We start from the raw sequence: 16,818 nt of genomic DNA, 5'->3' as shown, positions 1-16,818 counted from the left end.
AGCCCCCCTCCCACCCAGTGCACCCCCCTCCTTGCACTTAGCATGTGGACCCTCACCCCTTCCACCCCATGCAATTCCCTGACACTTGACCTCCTAGTCCCCCCTTCGCACTAGTCTAGCCCCCGTGCCCTCTTACCCCCTCCTCCTCCACCAACCCTTTCACTTGCATCTCTCTGCTTTACCCTTCACTTCCCATCTAACCCTAGCAGTTTGCATTTTGTGCATACCAGCACCCCCCGTTCTCCTTTGCACTTCTTGTTACTGCACTTGCATGATCGGAATGTCACAAGGTCTAGTAGGACCATTATTGTTATCTTTCTCCCTTGTCCACGCCCACTTCTTTTGTCATGTGGCGCCTTGAAACACTGTTTGTTGTACAGGCGTCTTACAAATATCTAATAAATAAAATAAAATAAAATGTGGCATCTACTCAGTTCAAGCTGCAGTGCTGCCTACTGAAAGGGACATTGTAAGATTCCACACCAATCAAGGTGAGAAAGCCTCCAGTCGAACAGTGTCAGGGGCGTGTCCACACCAATCAAGGTGAGAAAGCCTCCAGTCGAACAGTGTCAGGGGCGTGTCCACACCAATCAAGGTTGTTTAGCCTTCCAAGCAGTGAGGGGAGCATCAAACCCATTCTTCATATGATTAGTCAAACCTCACCACACTCAATATCCACTAAATGGAGAGGCACTCCACTTCAAAGGTGACAACCGTCCTGCTGTGAGAGACATGGGGGCATACACCCCACTGCAAATGAGGCCACACTGAGGGACTGAAGGCCAGTACAGCATCCACGCAAAATCAAGTATGCTTAGTCTCTCAGTTCTACCCATTCCTAGACAAGCGGGATACTGGCAGGTGTCCACCACAAAACAAATTCCCCATTTCAGTCAAAAGGGAAAAAATGTGTAAGACAACCACAAGACCTCAAAGAACTTTGACCAGACATTTTTCATTTTATGGCACAGACCAAACCGCAAGCTGAGTAGGGGGTTTATCACGTCCAATTCAAGGAAAAGAATCACCTCTCTCCAGGGGTCAAGTCCTAAAAACTAAAGTGAGGGACTCCTCAACAAACGCAATTGGATGCAACGTCACCAGAAATTAGCATATCAAGGTGAAATATACACATTTCATTAAATTAGCTTTGCATAACCCCCAAATTGCACAGGACAAATGGCATTTGCCTTTCATAAAATAAACACACACACAAAACCAAGAGAGGATATTTTCCTCTAATAGTGTTTTTGAAAACATTAAAAGGTGTGCATGTTTTAAACTTCAAGAACCAGTGCAAATGTTTTCCTTGCCGTACGGAAATGCAACATTTCACCTTTAGTTGGTTGCTATTTTTCATCAGGTTGTGTAGTGCAGTGGTGAAGTCTCCAGCCTACAAACCTGACGACTGCGGTTTGATCCCTGAGGTCATCTTTAATTCACAAATTCAAAGAGGTCATTCAATGTTTCTCATTTTAGGTGGGGGGACTGAGTCCAAAGTGGGTGGACTCCGTCACCCGCGTGTACCCTCGACTTGAGCCATGTCTCTCTCAGAAGCAAAGGATGTGGGTGTCAACCCCTCTTTAGAGACATAGCCAGGTGTATGAGCCTGGTCCCACTCTCAAGAAGAACAGTGTCACAGTATTCTCATGGTGCAATTGCATCATGGCCTCTACGTTTACGTTGTCCTGTGTTATGGAAATGTATGGCTGTCGTACAGGCTGCCAGAGGAAAGGAGCACATGAGAAAAGAAAAGAAAGGGGCTCCCCAACTCTTCCCCTGTCCCCGCTTCCCACTTATTATTATTATTTTTTTTTAATTAAATGCATTTGGTTAAAATCTTCAACCTTCCCACTTATACAGTGGGTCTCAGCATCCCCTGATTAGCGGCACTACAACACAGTAGCGGAGCCCCATACCGAGCACCATTCAAACTACCGCATGCAGCAACTCCATGCTTCATTCACATTGCGCCACGTGCCATCGCAAAGACCCTACCTATATCTCATACCTCCTACCGGTGAACTTCTGTCCTCATTCCCCGGCCTTCCAGATGTGGGAGCACCATCTCTGGGGCGAAGGAAAGTTTGGGGCATATGGTGACATCAGGCGTGGCAGATGACAGTCATATTGGGCCTCTGCACAGCTACACAGAATGATGCGGCCTGTGGTCCTTGGTCCGTGAAGTCATCAAATTCAGCTTGGTGATATGTGTGCACATTTTCTTAGATGGTTAAGGAGCTGGTGGCAGAGTCCCAACACCATGTATTAAAACCCTGCATTAATCCCTCCCCTACCATGACTGTCTCGCATGGACCAGGGCCGTGAGTAACTTTGAGAGCCTCCTGCTTCAGGTCTCCCTTGGCCATGCAATCAGCATTGGTGCTGTCAGGGAAATGTTTGTTAAAATGTATTCAGCACAGACCCTATCGTCATCTGCCCTAAGCTCAGAGAGGAGTTTGTACATTCTTTCAAGGTGCTAGATCCTGTAGTCTCTGTCGGGATCACACCCATGCTGCACCATATGGAAATTCTTTGACCCAAGTAGAACATGCTGTTTGCGTCTTGCTAATAAAGTGTTGCAAAATGGTCCTCTGAGTCATAGAGGAAATCCACCAGGGAATGGATTATCTGTTTGATGCTCATTGTGAAGAACAGTTATCTGTCACAATTCTGGTTTTCCCTTATAATACTACTTGGCTTTTGTCAAAGGCCAGGCATGTCTCTTGGTGAAGGAAAAGTAGTCTAATTCCTCTAGCTATTAGGGTGTTTTCCATTGGGAGATTGAGTCCTCCAAAATGCCCTGTTTTAGTTCAATGAGGCATGTAAGCCAAATGTAACTACTGTTTAGGATGCAAATGCATTCCACCCAACTATGTTTGGTAATGTTGTCGTAGGAAGGATGATGAAGTTATTATATTTCACATGACCCAGGGGCCCTTCCAATCCAGCAACTCATGTAGTGAGTTTGTGATGAGAGTTGGGTCAATATGTGAACTGCCATTTCATGTGTGGGTGTGGGTGTGGGGGAGGGGTGTGAAGTATGCTAGGTCTGCACATAGCTGAATGGTGAATGCCAGAGCAAATGTTCCATGAGAGTCAGTGGGTGCAGAGGAGATGAATGATGTTGTGTGCCCGGTGTGTATCTCTCCCTCCAGTCTATACATATTTTGCTTTTCTATAAACCACCTGAACGTTTGACCACTAATGTGTACTGGAATTAATATACATTTGGTAACAGGGATCAGAGCACGTTTATTTTTTATGTATGTCATTTACTACCTTGTGCAATAAAGAAAATGCAAAATTAATTTAAGGATATTTGTACAAAGTAATCTCAATTAGTAACTTCCTCATGCATACTGTTGTTTCCTTGGTTAACAACTCTGAGCATCAAAAATATATATTTTTAAAAATGTTATTAGTAAATTTTTGACAAATAAGAAAACCTTTGACCAACACGAGTTTCTCTCTCTGCTTCTTCGGGGCCTTACTAATTACAGTTTGAACCACAAGGGAAGGGAGAACATTGAAAAAATTAGAAACACTTTTTAAAAACGAAATGTTTATAAAACAATGCGATTGTTATGATTTATTATTAGAAAAGCTAAAATACTATATTTGTACAACTAAACATATTTCTGAGCAATTCTCCCACCTGTATTCATACATTTAATAAAGTGTTATTTTGCATTTTCCTCATTAGAGGTAATTTAGAGGTTATTTCTTTTGAGGTTTCTTTAGTGCCCCTATTATTTCCTTACAATTATTTGGCAGTTTCCTTTAGTGCAGGTGTTCTTATATGCTTATGTTTACAGTAATACAAAAAGAAAACACACAAAAAAAGAAACTTGTTTAGTTGATTCTCAATCATATATATTATTAGGGCTTGATATTTCTATATTTTACTTATAACCAACATTTCACTATAGGTAATTAATTCAAAGTCACTCACTATATTCTTGTAGTTCTTAAGTTCAATTTTAATTTTATCAGTCCTTGAAAGTTCCATTCTTCTTTGTTTCCTCCATTAACAGATAACTTATGTTATGTTATGTTATGTTATGTTATGTTATGTTATGTTAAAGGTTCTTATACCATGCACTGTCACCACTTGCGTGGTTCCTTGGTGCTGATAAAGAGAAAAGCAAGATCAGAGTCTGTGGAAGGTTTTATTTGATAACTATTCATCTGTAAAAAAATATAAGTATGACACTAGTTCTGTGAATAATTACCGTGTATTGTCCTGTCGACCTGCATACAACTGTGTTATTGTGAACTGCGTGTTTATCAGCATCTGGACAACGGCGCCATGTTGGACACTTTATAAGCCTATCCAATATGAGAAATGTAAATTAAGGTAGGACTACTCTGTTTTTAGCCGTAGAGAGTGTCATCTTATAAAGATTTTTCTTTTCATTGACCAGAATCATGTGCTATAACATAATGTAGTGTGATGTCAAAGTTTTAAATAGTTATTTACTTTACTTTTGCACATAATTATATACTGATCTCTTATTATTTATTTTAACTTTTTCAGTTTTGTGAATTTTTCTTTCAAGTGTATTGGGCCACCCTAAAGTTAAATAGTTTAAGCACGTTACTCTCTGTACATGAAATAAGCCTATTGTTTTCATTGACAGCTGTTACTGTATTCCTATTTAGGGATGCATTCTAAGTTGCTATTATACCTTTTAGTATGATGCTGTTGTACTTATATATTTACATTAGCACAAGAGTGATGACAGAATCAATGTAAACCTACTATTTCTATTTACAAATCTCATAAGAAATGTTATAGTCCATAACCCGAATACAATCCACATAACACGTCTTACTAGTATGTACTAAAAATTAGGCAACCTGTAAAAAGAACGCTAAGGCTCCTGAGACACCTGTCCTTGACCAGCCCCTACAGTTGTACATGAAGGTTGTAAAAGAAATGGATGCTAAATTATATAGATCAAAGCCAAAAGGATCATAATGTTGTATTGTGGAATACGGTCAAAAGATTGCTTAGTTTAATTGGTAAATGGCACCTAGATTGTTTTAGTTAACTGGTAAATGTTCGTTTATGTTCTGCACCTAGTTTCACCTAAAATGTTCCTCAGCATTCCAGTCGGCCTGTTGTGTCTTGCAGATTTGTGCCCTCATCAGTAAATGGCATTTAGATTGACTAGATTTTGTAACATTTGATAAATCACACCTAGCACCTTTAACGTGCCTGTTCACAATTTATAAATCTGTGCCCCACTAGTGAATGGCATTCCGATTGCACATATTCTGCCACACTTGATAAATGTTCCTAGCCATTGTACCCACCATGACTGGTCATACCTTAGTCATATAAGTATCTGACATTTAACAACCCAGACTGCCCGAAATTTTAGTCTGCTCGCACCAAGTGGCATTATTAGTCACTAGTGACAGCTTTACACTATGTCATGCCTACTTAAAATATACACTATATTGACCATGGCCGTGCTGCATGCCCTCAGCACTCAGAAGTGCCCCACTGAAGTCCACCAAAGTAAGTAAATTCTTGCGCCTCCTCTTACATCTACCACTCCTAATGCATTCAACTACTCCGACCATACTAGCACCATGTACCAGGCCTTACCAGGCCAATTAGCCTTCTCCTCGCAGCCCACTCCAACTCACAAGAGAAACCTCAAATTATGGGCCACACTCAACAAACTTTACCAACCACCTAAAAGATCCCTTCCCGCTATAAAGCGCACGCTGAAAGGCCAACATACTGGGATATACAATGGTCCCAATCCCCCTCATTCCTTACCAGTGAACAGAAATATTAAAACCTGTAAACCTAAGACAAATACTAATTCTTCAAATACTGCCCCAACTAAAATGGACCCTGAAGAACACTCCTTAAAGGGAGCTCTACTTAATGTAAGATCCCTAGTGGCACATGCTATCGACCTAGCGGATCTAATTACGGAAGCCAATCTAAATTTTATTGCTATAACCGAGACCTGGTTACATAATGCGGCAGGCCCCTACTCATGCTGGCCGTTCCTGATGGCTATACCATATCTAGGCAGGACTGAGAAGGCTCCCGTGGAGGTGGAATTACCATTATATCCAAAATAAACCTATCACTACGCCTAGCCTCTGCCACAACCATGCAATCTTGTGAAACTCTCACTGCAAAAATCCCGATAAACAATACCCAAACTCTATCCATTCATCTCATTTACAGACCACCGGGTCCACTTGGAACCTTTGAGGAGGACTTGCACAGCCTTCTGTCTAACAACACCAAAACTACGTCACAATTGCTGGTACTAGGGGACTTTAACCTTGGTTTCAATGACCAAGCAGATGCTCAAGCATCAACTATTGCCAATACCCTCACCACCTTAGGACTAACCCAAAAAGTTAACACCCCTACCCATGTGAAGGGCAGAACACTTGACTGGATCGCTGATTCCAACTGCTCAGCCATAGTCTCATCCACTACGCCCTTATCCTGGACCGACCACTCCCTGGTGTCCTTTAACCTTCTCACCACTAAACCATTCATTCCAGCCCCACAGGCGGCTCCACCCTGCCCCACAAGAAACAAAAAGAATATTACAGTGGGTAATATTATTCCCCTGATCCTTCCAACTTTAAATGCATTGCCAGACAACCTTGACCCTAGTGTTTTGGTCAACGAATACAATAACATCATGCGTACCACTATGGACAAAATCGCCCCACTCAAAATGCGAACAAGTAAACCTAAGGCACACCTAAACAAATGGTTCACTCCAGAACGTAAAGCCCTGCCCCTGACCAAAAGAAAATGCGAATCAGACTGGAAACTTTATCCAACCAAGGAGAACAAAATTAATTTAACCAACATCTCTCGGCACTATAAAAATGAAATATGCCTAGCAAAGCGTAATTCTTATAATAATCGCATTGCAAACTCTAACTCAAGTATGAAGGAACTCTTCTCCATTTTGAAAGAACTTGAGTCTCCCATTGCTACACCTGACACCTGTAATAAGGACCAGACTTGGTGTACAGATATCCAAACTGCCTTAGCAAACAAAATTACCACATTGCAAAACAAAATCCAACTAAAAAAAGAATCCTTAAACCTCCATGATAAGCTGCTTCCCAACGACACCACTAACGACCCTACCAATACATTTTCCTTCACTAAAACTACTACCTTAGAGGTAGAGAAAATGATTCTCTCCCTCAAACCTTCAAATTGCAAAGGTGACATCTGCCCAGCGCAACTAATAAAAGACGCTGCCAGAGACCTTTCACCGTTCATTTCTAAATTGATAAACGCCTCCTTTGCCACAGGTAACATCCCGGCTAATCTAAAACAATCTTGGGTGCTACCGCTTCTCAAGAAGCAGACTCTAGACCCCCTCATCCCCACCAACTACCGGCCTATCACTACGGTACCTTTCTTACTGCAAATACTAGACCAGGTTGCCTACACACAAGTTCAAAGACACCTTGAATTCTTGAATTACATAATCTATTGGGTGCTAGACAATCTGGTTTCCGTCCACTCCATGGAACTGAAACTGCCCTCATTGATTTAAAGACCCAAATAGACGAACTGAGAGATCAAGGCAAGACAGCACTCCTCCTTCTACTTGATCTCTCAGCCGCTTTCGATCTAGTGGACCACAGGTTCCTCTGCAAACACTTAGACATTGCTGCACACTTCTCTACCCATGCCACCAAATGGATTGAATCATTCTTGAGCGAGAGAACAATGAGAGTCTTCTCCCGTTCTGCAGCAGCCGACCCTACACCTATCACTTGTGGAGTCCCTCAAGGCTCTTGTGTTTCACCGACTTTATACAACATATTCACTAAACCCCTCTTTGATGATCTGGACCTTCTAGGTATCACCTACACTAAATATGCAGATGATACCCAGATTCTCCTCCCGCTTTCTGGGGATCACAGCAAGGATAGGGAGTTGGTGAATAGGGTGTACCTCATTATTCAGGCATGGATGGCCTCCCACGGCCTCTGCCTAAACGATGATAAGACCGCATTGATTATCTTGGTTACGCAGGCCAACATCAACAAGTAAGGACTACTCTATGTTCAACATAGATGGCAATAGCATCAAGGTCTCGAGAGAAGTGAAAACACTAGGTTTCTATCTTGATTCTACTATGTCCTTCAGCAAACAAGTCAACTCCTTAGCTTCCACCACAGCATATACCTGAAAATTAATAAGAGCAGGTAAACCCTTCTTATCTAACGATAGCTGCATGATCCTAGCGAGAGCCCTAATATTATCCCGACTTGATTACTGTAATGCCCTTTATAGTGGTGCAAACAAAACCATCACCAAAAGGTTACAAATCCTACAAAATAATGCCTTAAGAGCTGCTTTAGGCATAAACAAAAGGGAACATATTTCCTCTTTCAGACACCAATACAAATGGCTCTCCACCGACAATAATATCCATCTGAAAATGATTTCCCTGACATACAAAGCCCTTAATAATGCTGCTCCCAGTTACCTGATGGATAAAATAAAAAGAAAAAGCTCTAGCAGGCCCACAAGAACCCCCAATTCCAACTGCTTGGTAACCCCTAGATTTAAACTCGCTAAAATTGGTGGTACCAGTTTTTTCCGTACTAGCTGCTAAATGGTGGAATGGCCTGCCACAGAATCTAAGATCAGACCAACCATCTTTTTCACACTTCAGATCGAATCTTATTAAACACCTCAATGACAAAAATATGTAATGTACTGCTAGATACTTGTATCACATGACTTCATCTGAAGGTATATATGCATTACTAAGATATACCACATGTGTAAATATTCATACTAACACTATATATAACTAACTGCCTCACTGTATAGCAATTCCTCAATCTCTTGATCTGATCTACCTCCTGTTAAGACTGTACATATTTATCCCTCTACCACTGTATATTTTGTAACATGGTAATTTTATGTAACACTGTAATTTAATATAACATTGTAAGCTTTGCATATTCTCCTCACTGCGCCCGGTTACCCTTGGGTCTGGCGCGCATTACAAATAAAACAAACAAACAAAAGGAAGATGGCAGGGACCGTAAGCAGAATCTTATAAGGATCCTGACATGTTAAGTCACATTGTAGGGACAAAATAAGCCAGAAAAAAACAGATGTGCTCTTTTAAATGTAACATTTTCAAACAGTAATAACCTGCATTGCGTATCATGCTATAATATATTCTGAAATATTTAATTATGGACATCTTTTCTTCTTATTGTATCAATTAGACAAACCAATGTTATTACTTATGTTCCCTTTTCCAAGGATAGATTTCAATTCCTCAGTTACATTTCTAATGTACCATACCGAGGCTACAGCAGTAATCGCGGCTTGCCAACACATGTTTCACTTAATAGGTGTTCCAAACAATATTAATGAATGATAATGAGTTTCTTTAGGGCAAAATCGTACACCACAGCTTTGTCTTATACAAATTACTTAGTTAATTTCACCCTAAAATAAACAGTGCTTTTCTATACATCATTATTACAAAGTAAATGAAAAAGAAGAAAACAAATGAAAGGAAATCAACGTGAAATTAATTATTAGATGATTTCAAAACAGGTTTCATATGTAGCATTATTGTATCAAACTAAGACATTCCAGTGCACATTTATTTTATACACAAAATTACTAAAGCCGGTATCAATGACTATTATTAGTTGGCTTTCTCAGTATCTATTTCCATGTAATTCCATAAACCCCTATTATTTATATTCATCAATATGAATTCAATTACCTCTTATTGGTTATATACATTAATGTGAATCAGTGAATATATGATCAGTCTTATTAAGGAAGGTGCCCAGTGTATCGTGATGTCATACTTTCTGGATCTGTTCATAAAAAGTTATGTTATGTTAAATTAAGTACATTTAAACTACAAACACAGCTGCCATTTCCATGGTCTCCAACTGCTCTCTTCAATTTATCTCAACTAGTGATATTTTGTATGGTGAATACCATTCGATCATATGTCTGTGTTTTCATTCCTGTAGATGTCAATTAATTTTGAGAGTATTTATTTGACTTTTTGTTCCTCAGTTTTGTAAATGTTGGGACACATAATTACTACTTGAAATGTATCTTACAAAGTTCCTCATTATGTATATAGACACAAATCTTCTTTTTGCTTCATCAGATTACACAATTAAGGACTTGCCTTAAGCGTTCTCCTCCATGGTCCATTTCTCAGTAATAAATATGTGATTATTCTCTTTTTTCATGCTTATCTACAAGGTAATGATCATACTTTAGATAACATTTCTAGTTATATAATTCCTAGTATATTTAGATCTTAAACATGCTTCATCACTTTGCTATTTTGTTTTATCTCGCGACGTACTGGGGCATCCCGCTAATGACCTTGTGTTTCTTAGATCCTCCTATTCAGTATTTTGGTCTTACTTCTTGTGCAAATATATCAGAAAATGTTTTCTTTCCGTATCGTGTATACTTGAGCTCAAGAACTAAAGAACTCAAGACCCACCTCTTCAATGAGTCTTTCCTCCTCAGCACCTAGGCCATCATGTGACCCCCTTGTGCTGCCTGACTCGCTGGATGCCATCTGTCCCTCTCCTCCCTGCCACCCTGTCCAGCTGTACACCTTCTCTGTGCCCCTCTGAATCCACCCTCCCACTGTATATCAGTTCTGTTATTACTTCTGAAAAGCACTCTGTTATGCAACTGTACTGTTTTATATCTCTGTAAAGTGCTCCGTTGCTTCTCAAAGCTAGGTCCACGCTAAATAAATACAATAATAATAATAATTAAATAAAACTGGTCAGAGGTTCATGATGTGCAGCATGATACCAACATTTTTTCTGGTGTCTTTGTCCACAATTGGCGCCATTTTGGATCTTATATTTATATTCCTGTAATAGACATGAAAAGTGGATTTTAAATGAGCCATATATTACATCCTGTATGGCTCCCATTGTATATGTTAGATTTGGATTACTACCTCCTGTTAAATCAAGACATTAATCACTTTGCTTGTAATTTATACAATGGCATCCACCTCCATAATAGGCACTATTGTGAGCCTCTTAGTTCCCTTTCAGTAACAGATATCTAAGCGAGCCTACTTTTTAATCCTGTCTACCTGTAATCATGTAGGATCTGTGTTAATGAGGCTGGACTACACCCTCATAATGTCTCAAAATAATAATTATGTTACTTTGCTGTAGTTCTATCACCTCCCATGTGTACCTATTGTACTTCCTGGATTAATGTCCCATTAAATAATAATATGCTACTATCGTGCCACTTGTACTACCTCATTTTATCATTTTATCTGATCCAATCTACATTTCAATTATTGGTTTCAATGTGGTCTCCATCATTATCTCCTTATATATTTCATATTGTTATTTACTGTCGGTATACTTTGATGTGCATTGACAACAGTCTTACTGAATATTGCTGCATATCACACAGTGATTTGATTTCCCGAAACATCAACTAATTATGGTAGGTGCATCTTAAGCTGAAAATCTTTTACACAGGAAATACATTAAGCTCATGGTCTGTATTAAGAATGACAATAGTGCTGCAAAAGAAAAAGATCAATTTAGATTTTTGCTATTGTGGCGTTCATTCTAGGTCTTCTCTCATCCAACAGTTGATTTTCTTGATTCCACAAGATCGTAATTTTACTATGTTGTATTTGTGTATTCTGTCATCCAGTGTAGAGCAATGGGTTATCAGGTATCTTATGGCTGTTTAATGTTCATATATTATGTTTTTGGTGGTCTAATTGTGCTTCCTATAAAGATCGTATTACACAGACAGGTTATATCATGAATTACAAATACTACATTGTGAAATATTTGGCTTTTTTTATATCCATCCTCAAAAATGTCTAAGTTATTGAAAGCATGTTTACATTAAGCTACATTTTCCACATTTGAAGAACCCCTTCTCATTTTCTGCGCTCAAGTAATGTATTCATAATATTCCTTAGTGCTTTTGCTTTTATAAATTCTATCTTAGATATCACATCAACTAATGGATTGAATTATTTGTCCAATCGCAACATATCTCAATGTTTGTTGATAGATTAAAAGACTGTCTTACTATGTGTACTGTATTGTGTTACAAACAGACACTTATCCTCTTTTTTTTCTTCTCTGCTTTTTGGAATTAAGAGATAATTTCTCAAACTAAGTTTGCTTTCTTTTCTGCACTGTTAATATATATATTTTGTTGCATTCTCTGACCTTGAATCTTATTTTCAGTATTTCACATTGTTCATCATAAAAATCTTATTACTGCAATATGTTTTTGCTCTTAGGAATTCTCCTACTGGTATATTTCGTAAAACACTGTTTTTGTGACAACTTGATTTTTTGGTGAAATGTTTTTGTTTGAATTCTGTTGTCTAGTATCTAATTTGTAAATCTAAGATTGAAATGTGTTATTTGTCATATGTTATAGTGAATTTTATGTTGGAAGTATTGTTATTAAAGGCATTTGACAAAATGAGTAAATTCTGGCTCTTTACCTCAAATTAACAGCATGTCGTAAATATATGGTGCCCATTTTATGATATGAGTGATGTTATATGTGTTTATATAGTTTGCCTCCAGAAAGCCCATAAATATGTTTGCTACTGAAGGTGAACACTTTGATCCCATAGACACTCCTTTGAATTGATGAAATGTCTCATCGTTGCATGTGAAGAAATATTTTTTTTAGTATTAGCTCCAGTAGATTTATTAGCATTGATTTCTTCTAAAAAGAAGGATGCCATTTTTTATTGTAAAAGTATTTGACAGATTTTAGTGCTGCTAAGTCTTCCGTTGATGTGTACAATGCCACAACAAATATATGAATACATGTACAGTATGTACACTCGATAGGCCTGTTTCGCAGGACTGCCTAGACATTATTGGAACTCTCGCTCACTCTCTCTCTCACTCACACACACACTTTAATTCTTTCTCACACCGGCACTCTCTGTTTATCTCTCTTACCCTCTCTTACGCTCTCTTTCTGTTACCCTCACTGTGTGAACAGTATGCGTGGTATTAGGAATGATGGGATGGATTCGCCTAAGCAAAGTGTCACATTTTTTTTTTCCTCAGGGCGACTCTGGTGGCCCCCTGGCATGTGAAGAAAGCCCTGGAGTGTTTATTCTGGCAGGCATCGTGAGTTGGGGGATAGGATGTGCCCAAGCCAAAAAGCCAGGTGTGTACTCCAGGATATCCAAACTCAAAGACTGGATCCTGGATACCATCTCACCCATTCTCAGGGCCACGGAAGGCAGCGTATTCACCCCAACAACCTCCCTCCCAACTAGCATGACCTCTAGGACTACAGCGACCACCACCTTCACTACCACTACCACCAGGCCTACGTCCACGACCACCAAGAAAACAACCAGAACAACCAGAACCACCACCACTGCCACTACAACCAGAACCACAACCACCAGAGCAACCCGCACCACGAGGACGACACCACCGACTACAGAGCCAGCAGGACCAACACAACCCAGAGGTAAATTGCACAGAAGAATGTCTTCAGAATTGTGATTATTGGTATGAATAATGGGAGTTGGAGGCAGCAGTAAAATATTATGGTATTTAAAAGCCACTGTGATGTCACACTGGGGGCGCAATGGTAGTGGCTGTGCAATACTGTGGTGTCTTAGTGGTGGACAATGGTCTTCTGCAATCCCTTGTTGCTACACAAAACAGACACCACCTCCCACCAAAGGACAGCCATCTCTCCCTGCACCCGCATACAGTAGTTCTCTGCAGAGTCTCTAATACATATGGGTAGCAGAGGCCAATAGGTTTTTAGGTCTCCATAGAAAGTACACCTTTTTTACGATGCCTATATGAAGCTGCTGCCTGTGCATTCCTGCTGCTATTCGCACCGCTTATATTGTGAATGGGGCTCAGCCCGATGTCGGTGAGTGAATGGGAACGCCCTGAGGTAGGTGGGCAGATGTGGATACACAGAACCAAATTCACAAAGCTTTTTGTCAACTTAAGCGTGCACATAAGTGACAAAAGACTGCATTCTTTGGTTGGGGGCATACTCCAAAGAGAACAAGCCTACGTGTAGAAAGGTCTTCGCAAGGCAAGGTTCTTCCCACCCACAGAGCGCACAGCATGGATCCATGGAATGGAAGTGCCTGCCACATCCCACAGATTCGTAGAAAGATGTGTTCAGAGATGTGGCCGTCCCCTTGGCTGTATGCCCTGTAGCTCACTCCGCTGCTACGAGCCAGTTACGGGTAAACCACAATTTCCAGGCCCGGAAGTGTACAAAATGCCCCTAAACCCTTAACTGCAAATGAGCATCCTGCCACCCACAAGGGAGCTGCGGCCCAACAGAATGCACACTCGGCACTTACATATATTTGGAGCAGTTCAGGATTGGCCTCTCCTCCTGCGCACAAGATCCCTCTGTGAATCAGGATACACATAAGCAGGCAGGCCTATGTACACACTGAGAGGGGCATTTCAACACCCCTCATATTCTGCTTCTGCACCTCTATGAGAGATGCCCCCAAAATGTATCCTTTCTTACAAGGAAGGTGAAGCTTGAGAAAAACATGTACTTATTATCATAGAGGCTAAGAGGAAGGAAGGTTAGAGGTTCAGATGAGGGAGTCTTGCTATGATTGCAGATAACACCAAACAATTTGTTTGGTTGCGGGTTGAGTCGATGGGAGGTTGCGCAGCTGGGGGGGGGGGTGGCAGGATCCGCTAGGTGCATTTAATGTCATGGAATAGGTCTCCACTGACTCAATCCCTCGCCCCTGCTCCATAATACCTTGAGAACATCTCACGTTGGAGAAGGGACACCACAGTCCCATGCACAGTGCATCATTGTGGCAGACTGTACAATTCTCAGTTTATGGTCCTGAATGTGTCAGATCCACTTGGTGCTTTACTCTCATTGTCACTTACATAGTCTGCACCCCTCCTTTTATAAATCTCTATTGTGGATTGTGTCATATGTGCCATGCATTAACAATTCTTCTTGCCCTATGAAATCCGTCCTTTTTCAGAGAAATTCAGAAAATATAGAATACACCCTGGATAAAGGAAACTCTGCCCGCTCGTTCCACCTATTTCATTGACGTTTTAAGTTGCTGCAGGCGTTCAAGACTTTTAAAAACACAATAGCCTAGATTGAAAATCATAAAGCCTAGTTTAAAACGCATCTCTGGTCTCAAGTGTCACCTTGCTTGGCCTATCACACCAGGGCTGACAGGGCAGCCACCCAAGGCCGGGCCGGGGCTGGAACTGAGGCAGTCCCGACTGAGGCTGATGTGATGTCCAGTTCCTTGGGGCTAGGGAGGCATTCAAGGCAGCCAAACTGCAGGCATCAGAGAATATGCAGATCCCAGAATCATGGCACAACTTTTGCTGGCCTGGGAGGTGAGCGGGGATGCAGTTCCAAGTGCCCGTAATCCCATGTTGGATCACAGTTGGTCCGGAAAGTGCAACGTTCTCGGGAGCTGCACAGTCCCATGACAAAATTCCACTTCACTGAGACTGAGGGTGTAATTTGACAGCGCACCACTGTGCAAGACACCTACAGTGCTCAGTGAGGCATGGCCAAGGGACAAATTGCTCATTGTTTTTTGACTCCGAGCTCTCACACGGTGGTCAGAATGGAGTTAAATGCATTTACAGTGATTGCCCATTAAGCCCCATCACTGTAAGTGCGGTTGGGATTGTGAATTGTGCAGAAGGCTTATCCCAGCCCTCCAACAACATGGGTGACCCCAACAAATGGTTACATTGATGAGGAGTGTGTGTACCCATCCCTAATGCTTCAGGGAGAGAGGTGGCTGCCACCATTGTATATCCTCAGCCAGTCCCACGCAGATCCTAGAGCAGAGGTCTACAACCTTTTGCTCTCTAGATGTTTCAGACTCTAATTCCCATGATATCTGGCTCTTGACTAGGCTGGTTAGGAATGATGGAAGTTGTAGTACAAAACATCTGGAGAGCCCAAGGTTTCAGGCTCTTGTCCTAGGTGAATAAGGGTCTTTTCAACATTTAACCTGCACAATGCCAGGTGCAGGTGCACCTCGCACTGTAAGTGCACAGACTCTGTGTGAATCTAGGCTATTGTGTTTTTAAAAGTCTTGAACGCCTGCAGCAACTTAAAACGTCAATGATATAGGTGGAACGAGCGGGCAGAGTTTCCTTTATCCAGGGTGTATCCTATATTTTCTGAATTTCTCTGAAAAAGGACGGATTTCACAGGGCAAGAAGCATTGTTAATGCATGGCACATATGACACAATCCACAATAGAGATTTATAAAAGGAGGGGTGCAGACTATGTAAGTGACAATGAGAGTAAAGCACCAAGTGGATCTGACACATTCAGGACCATAAACTGAGAATTGTACAAGGGAGGTGGAAGCAACGTTTGTGGGTCTCACGGGCATGGCTTAAAGGAATATACTCTAGTAAAAAAGATGTAAGGGCATGAATAACGAAAAGGTTATAATCCCATTGGCTGTTTCATACTTTCCCCATCTAAGACCCTATTCTTATGATGTCCTCAGCCATGAGGCTTCCCTATGCTATACCAAACGTCCAAAGAACTGGCAGTCTCAGAATTCTCTATACTTCACCAGTCCATCCCTATCTTAAGACAACTGGATAGATCAATACGGTATGCAGGCTACTCACAGACCCTCTCACCCTCTCTGCTTTCACCCGGCACCTCTCCACTCAGGCATCTTTGTTGAGTTTAGTTTGGTCGCTCTTGTCTCCTGCTTCATTGAGGACAGCTC

General features: G+C 41.0%; 1 protein-coding gene across 1 annotated transcript in view; it reads left to right on the top strand.

Annotated features, from left to right (window-relative positions):
• TMPRSS9 (transmembrane serine protease 9) overlaps nt 1-16,818 on the top strand; it is a 485,595-nt gene that overhangs the window by 327,362 nt on the left and 141,415 nt on the right. Inside the window, exon 15 of the mRNA XM_069649605.1 lies at nt 13,132-13,546. Coding sequence (XP_069505706.1) covers nt 13,132-13,546 — 415 coding nt within the window. The remainder of the gene's footprint in view (nt 1-13,131; nt 13,547-16,818) is intronic.

The sequence above is a fragment of the Ambystoma mexicanum genome, chromosome 1p (genome assembly GCF_040938575.1).
Source record: "Ambystoma mexicanum isolate Mex_15411 chromosome 1p, UKY_AmexF1_1, whole genome shotgun sequence".
Taxonomy (NCBI): Eukaryota; Metazoa; Chordata; class Amphibia; order Caudata; family Ambystomatidae; genus Ambystoma; species Ambystoma mexicanum.
The sequence above is the reverse complement of the archived record's forward strand: the minus strand, read 5'-3'. Positions and strand labels throughout refer to the sequence as shown.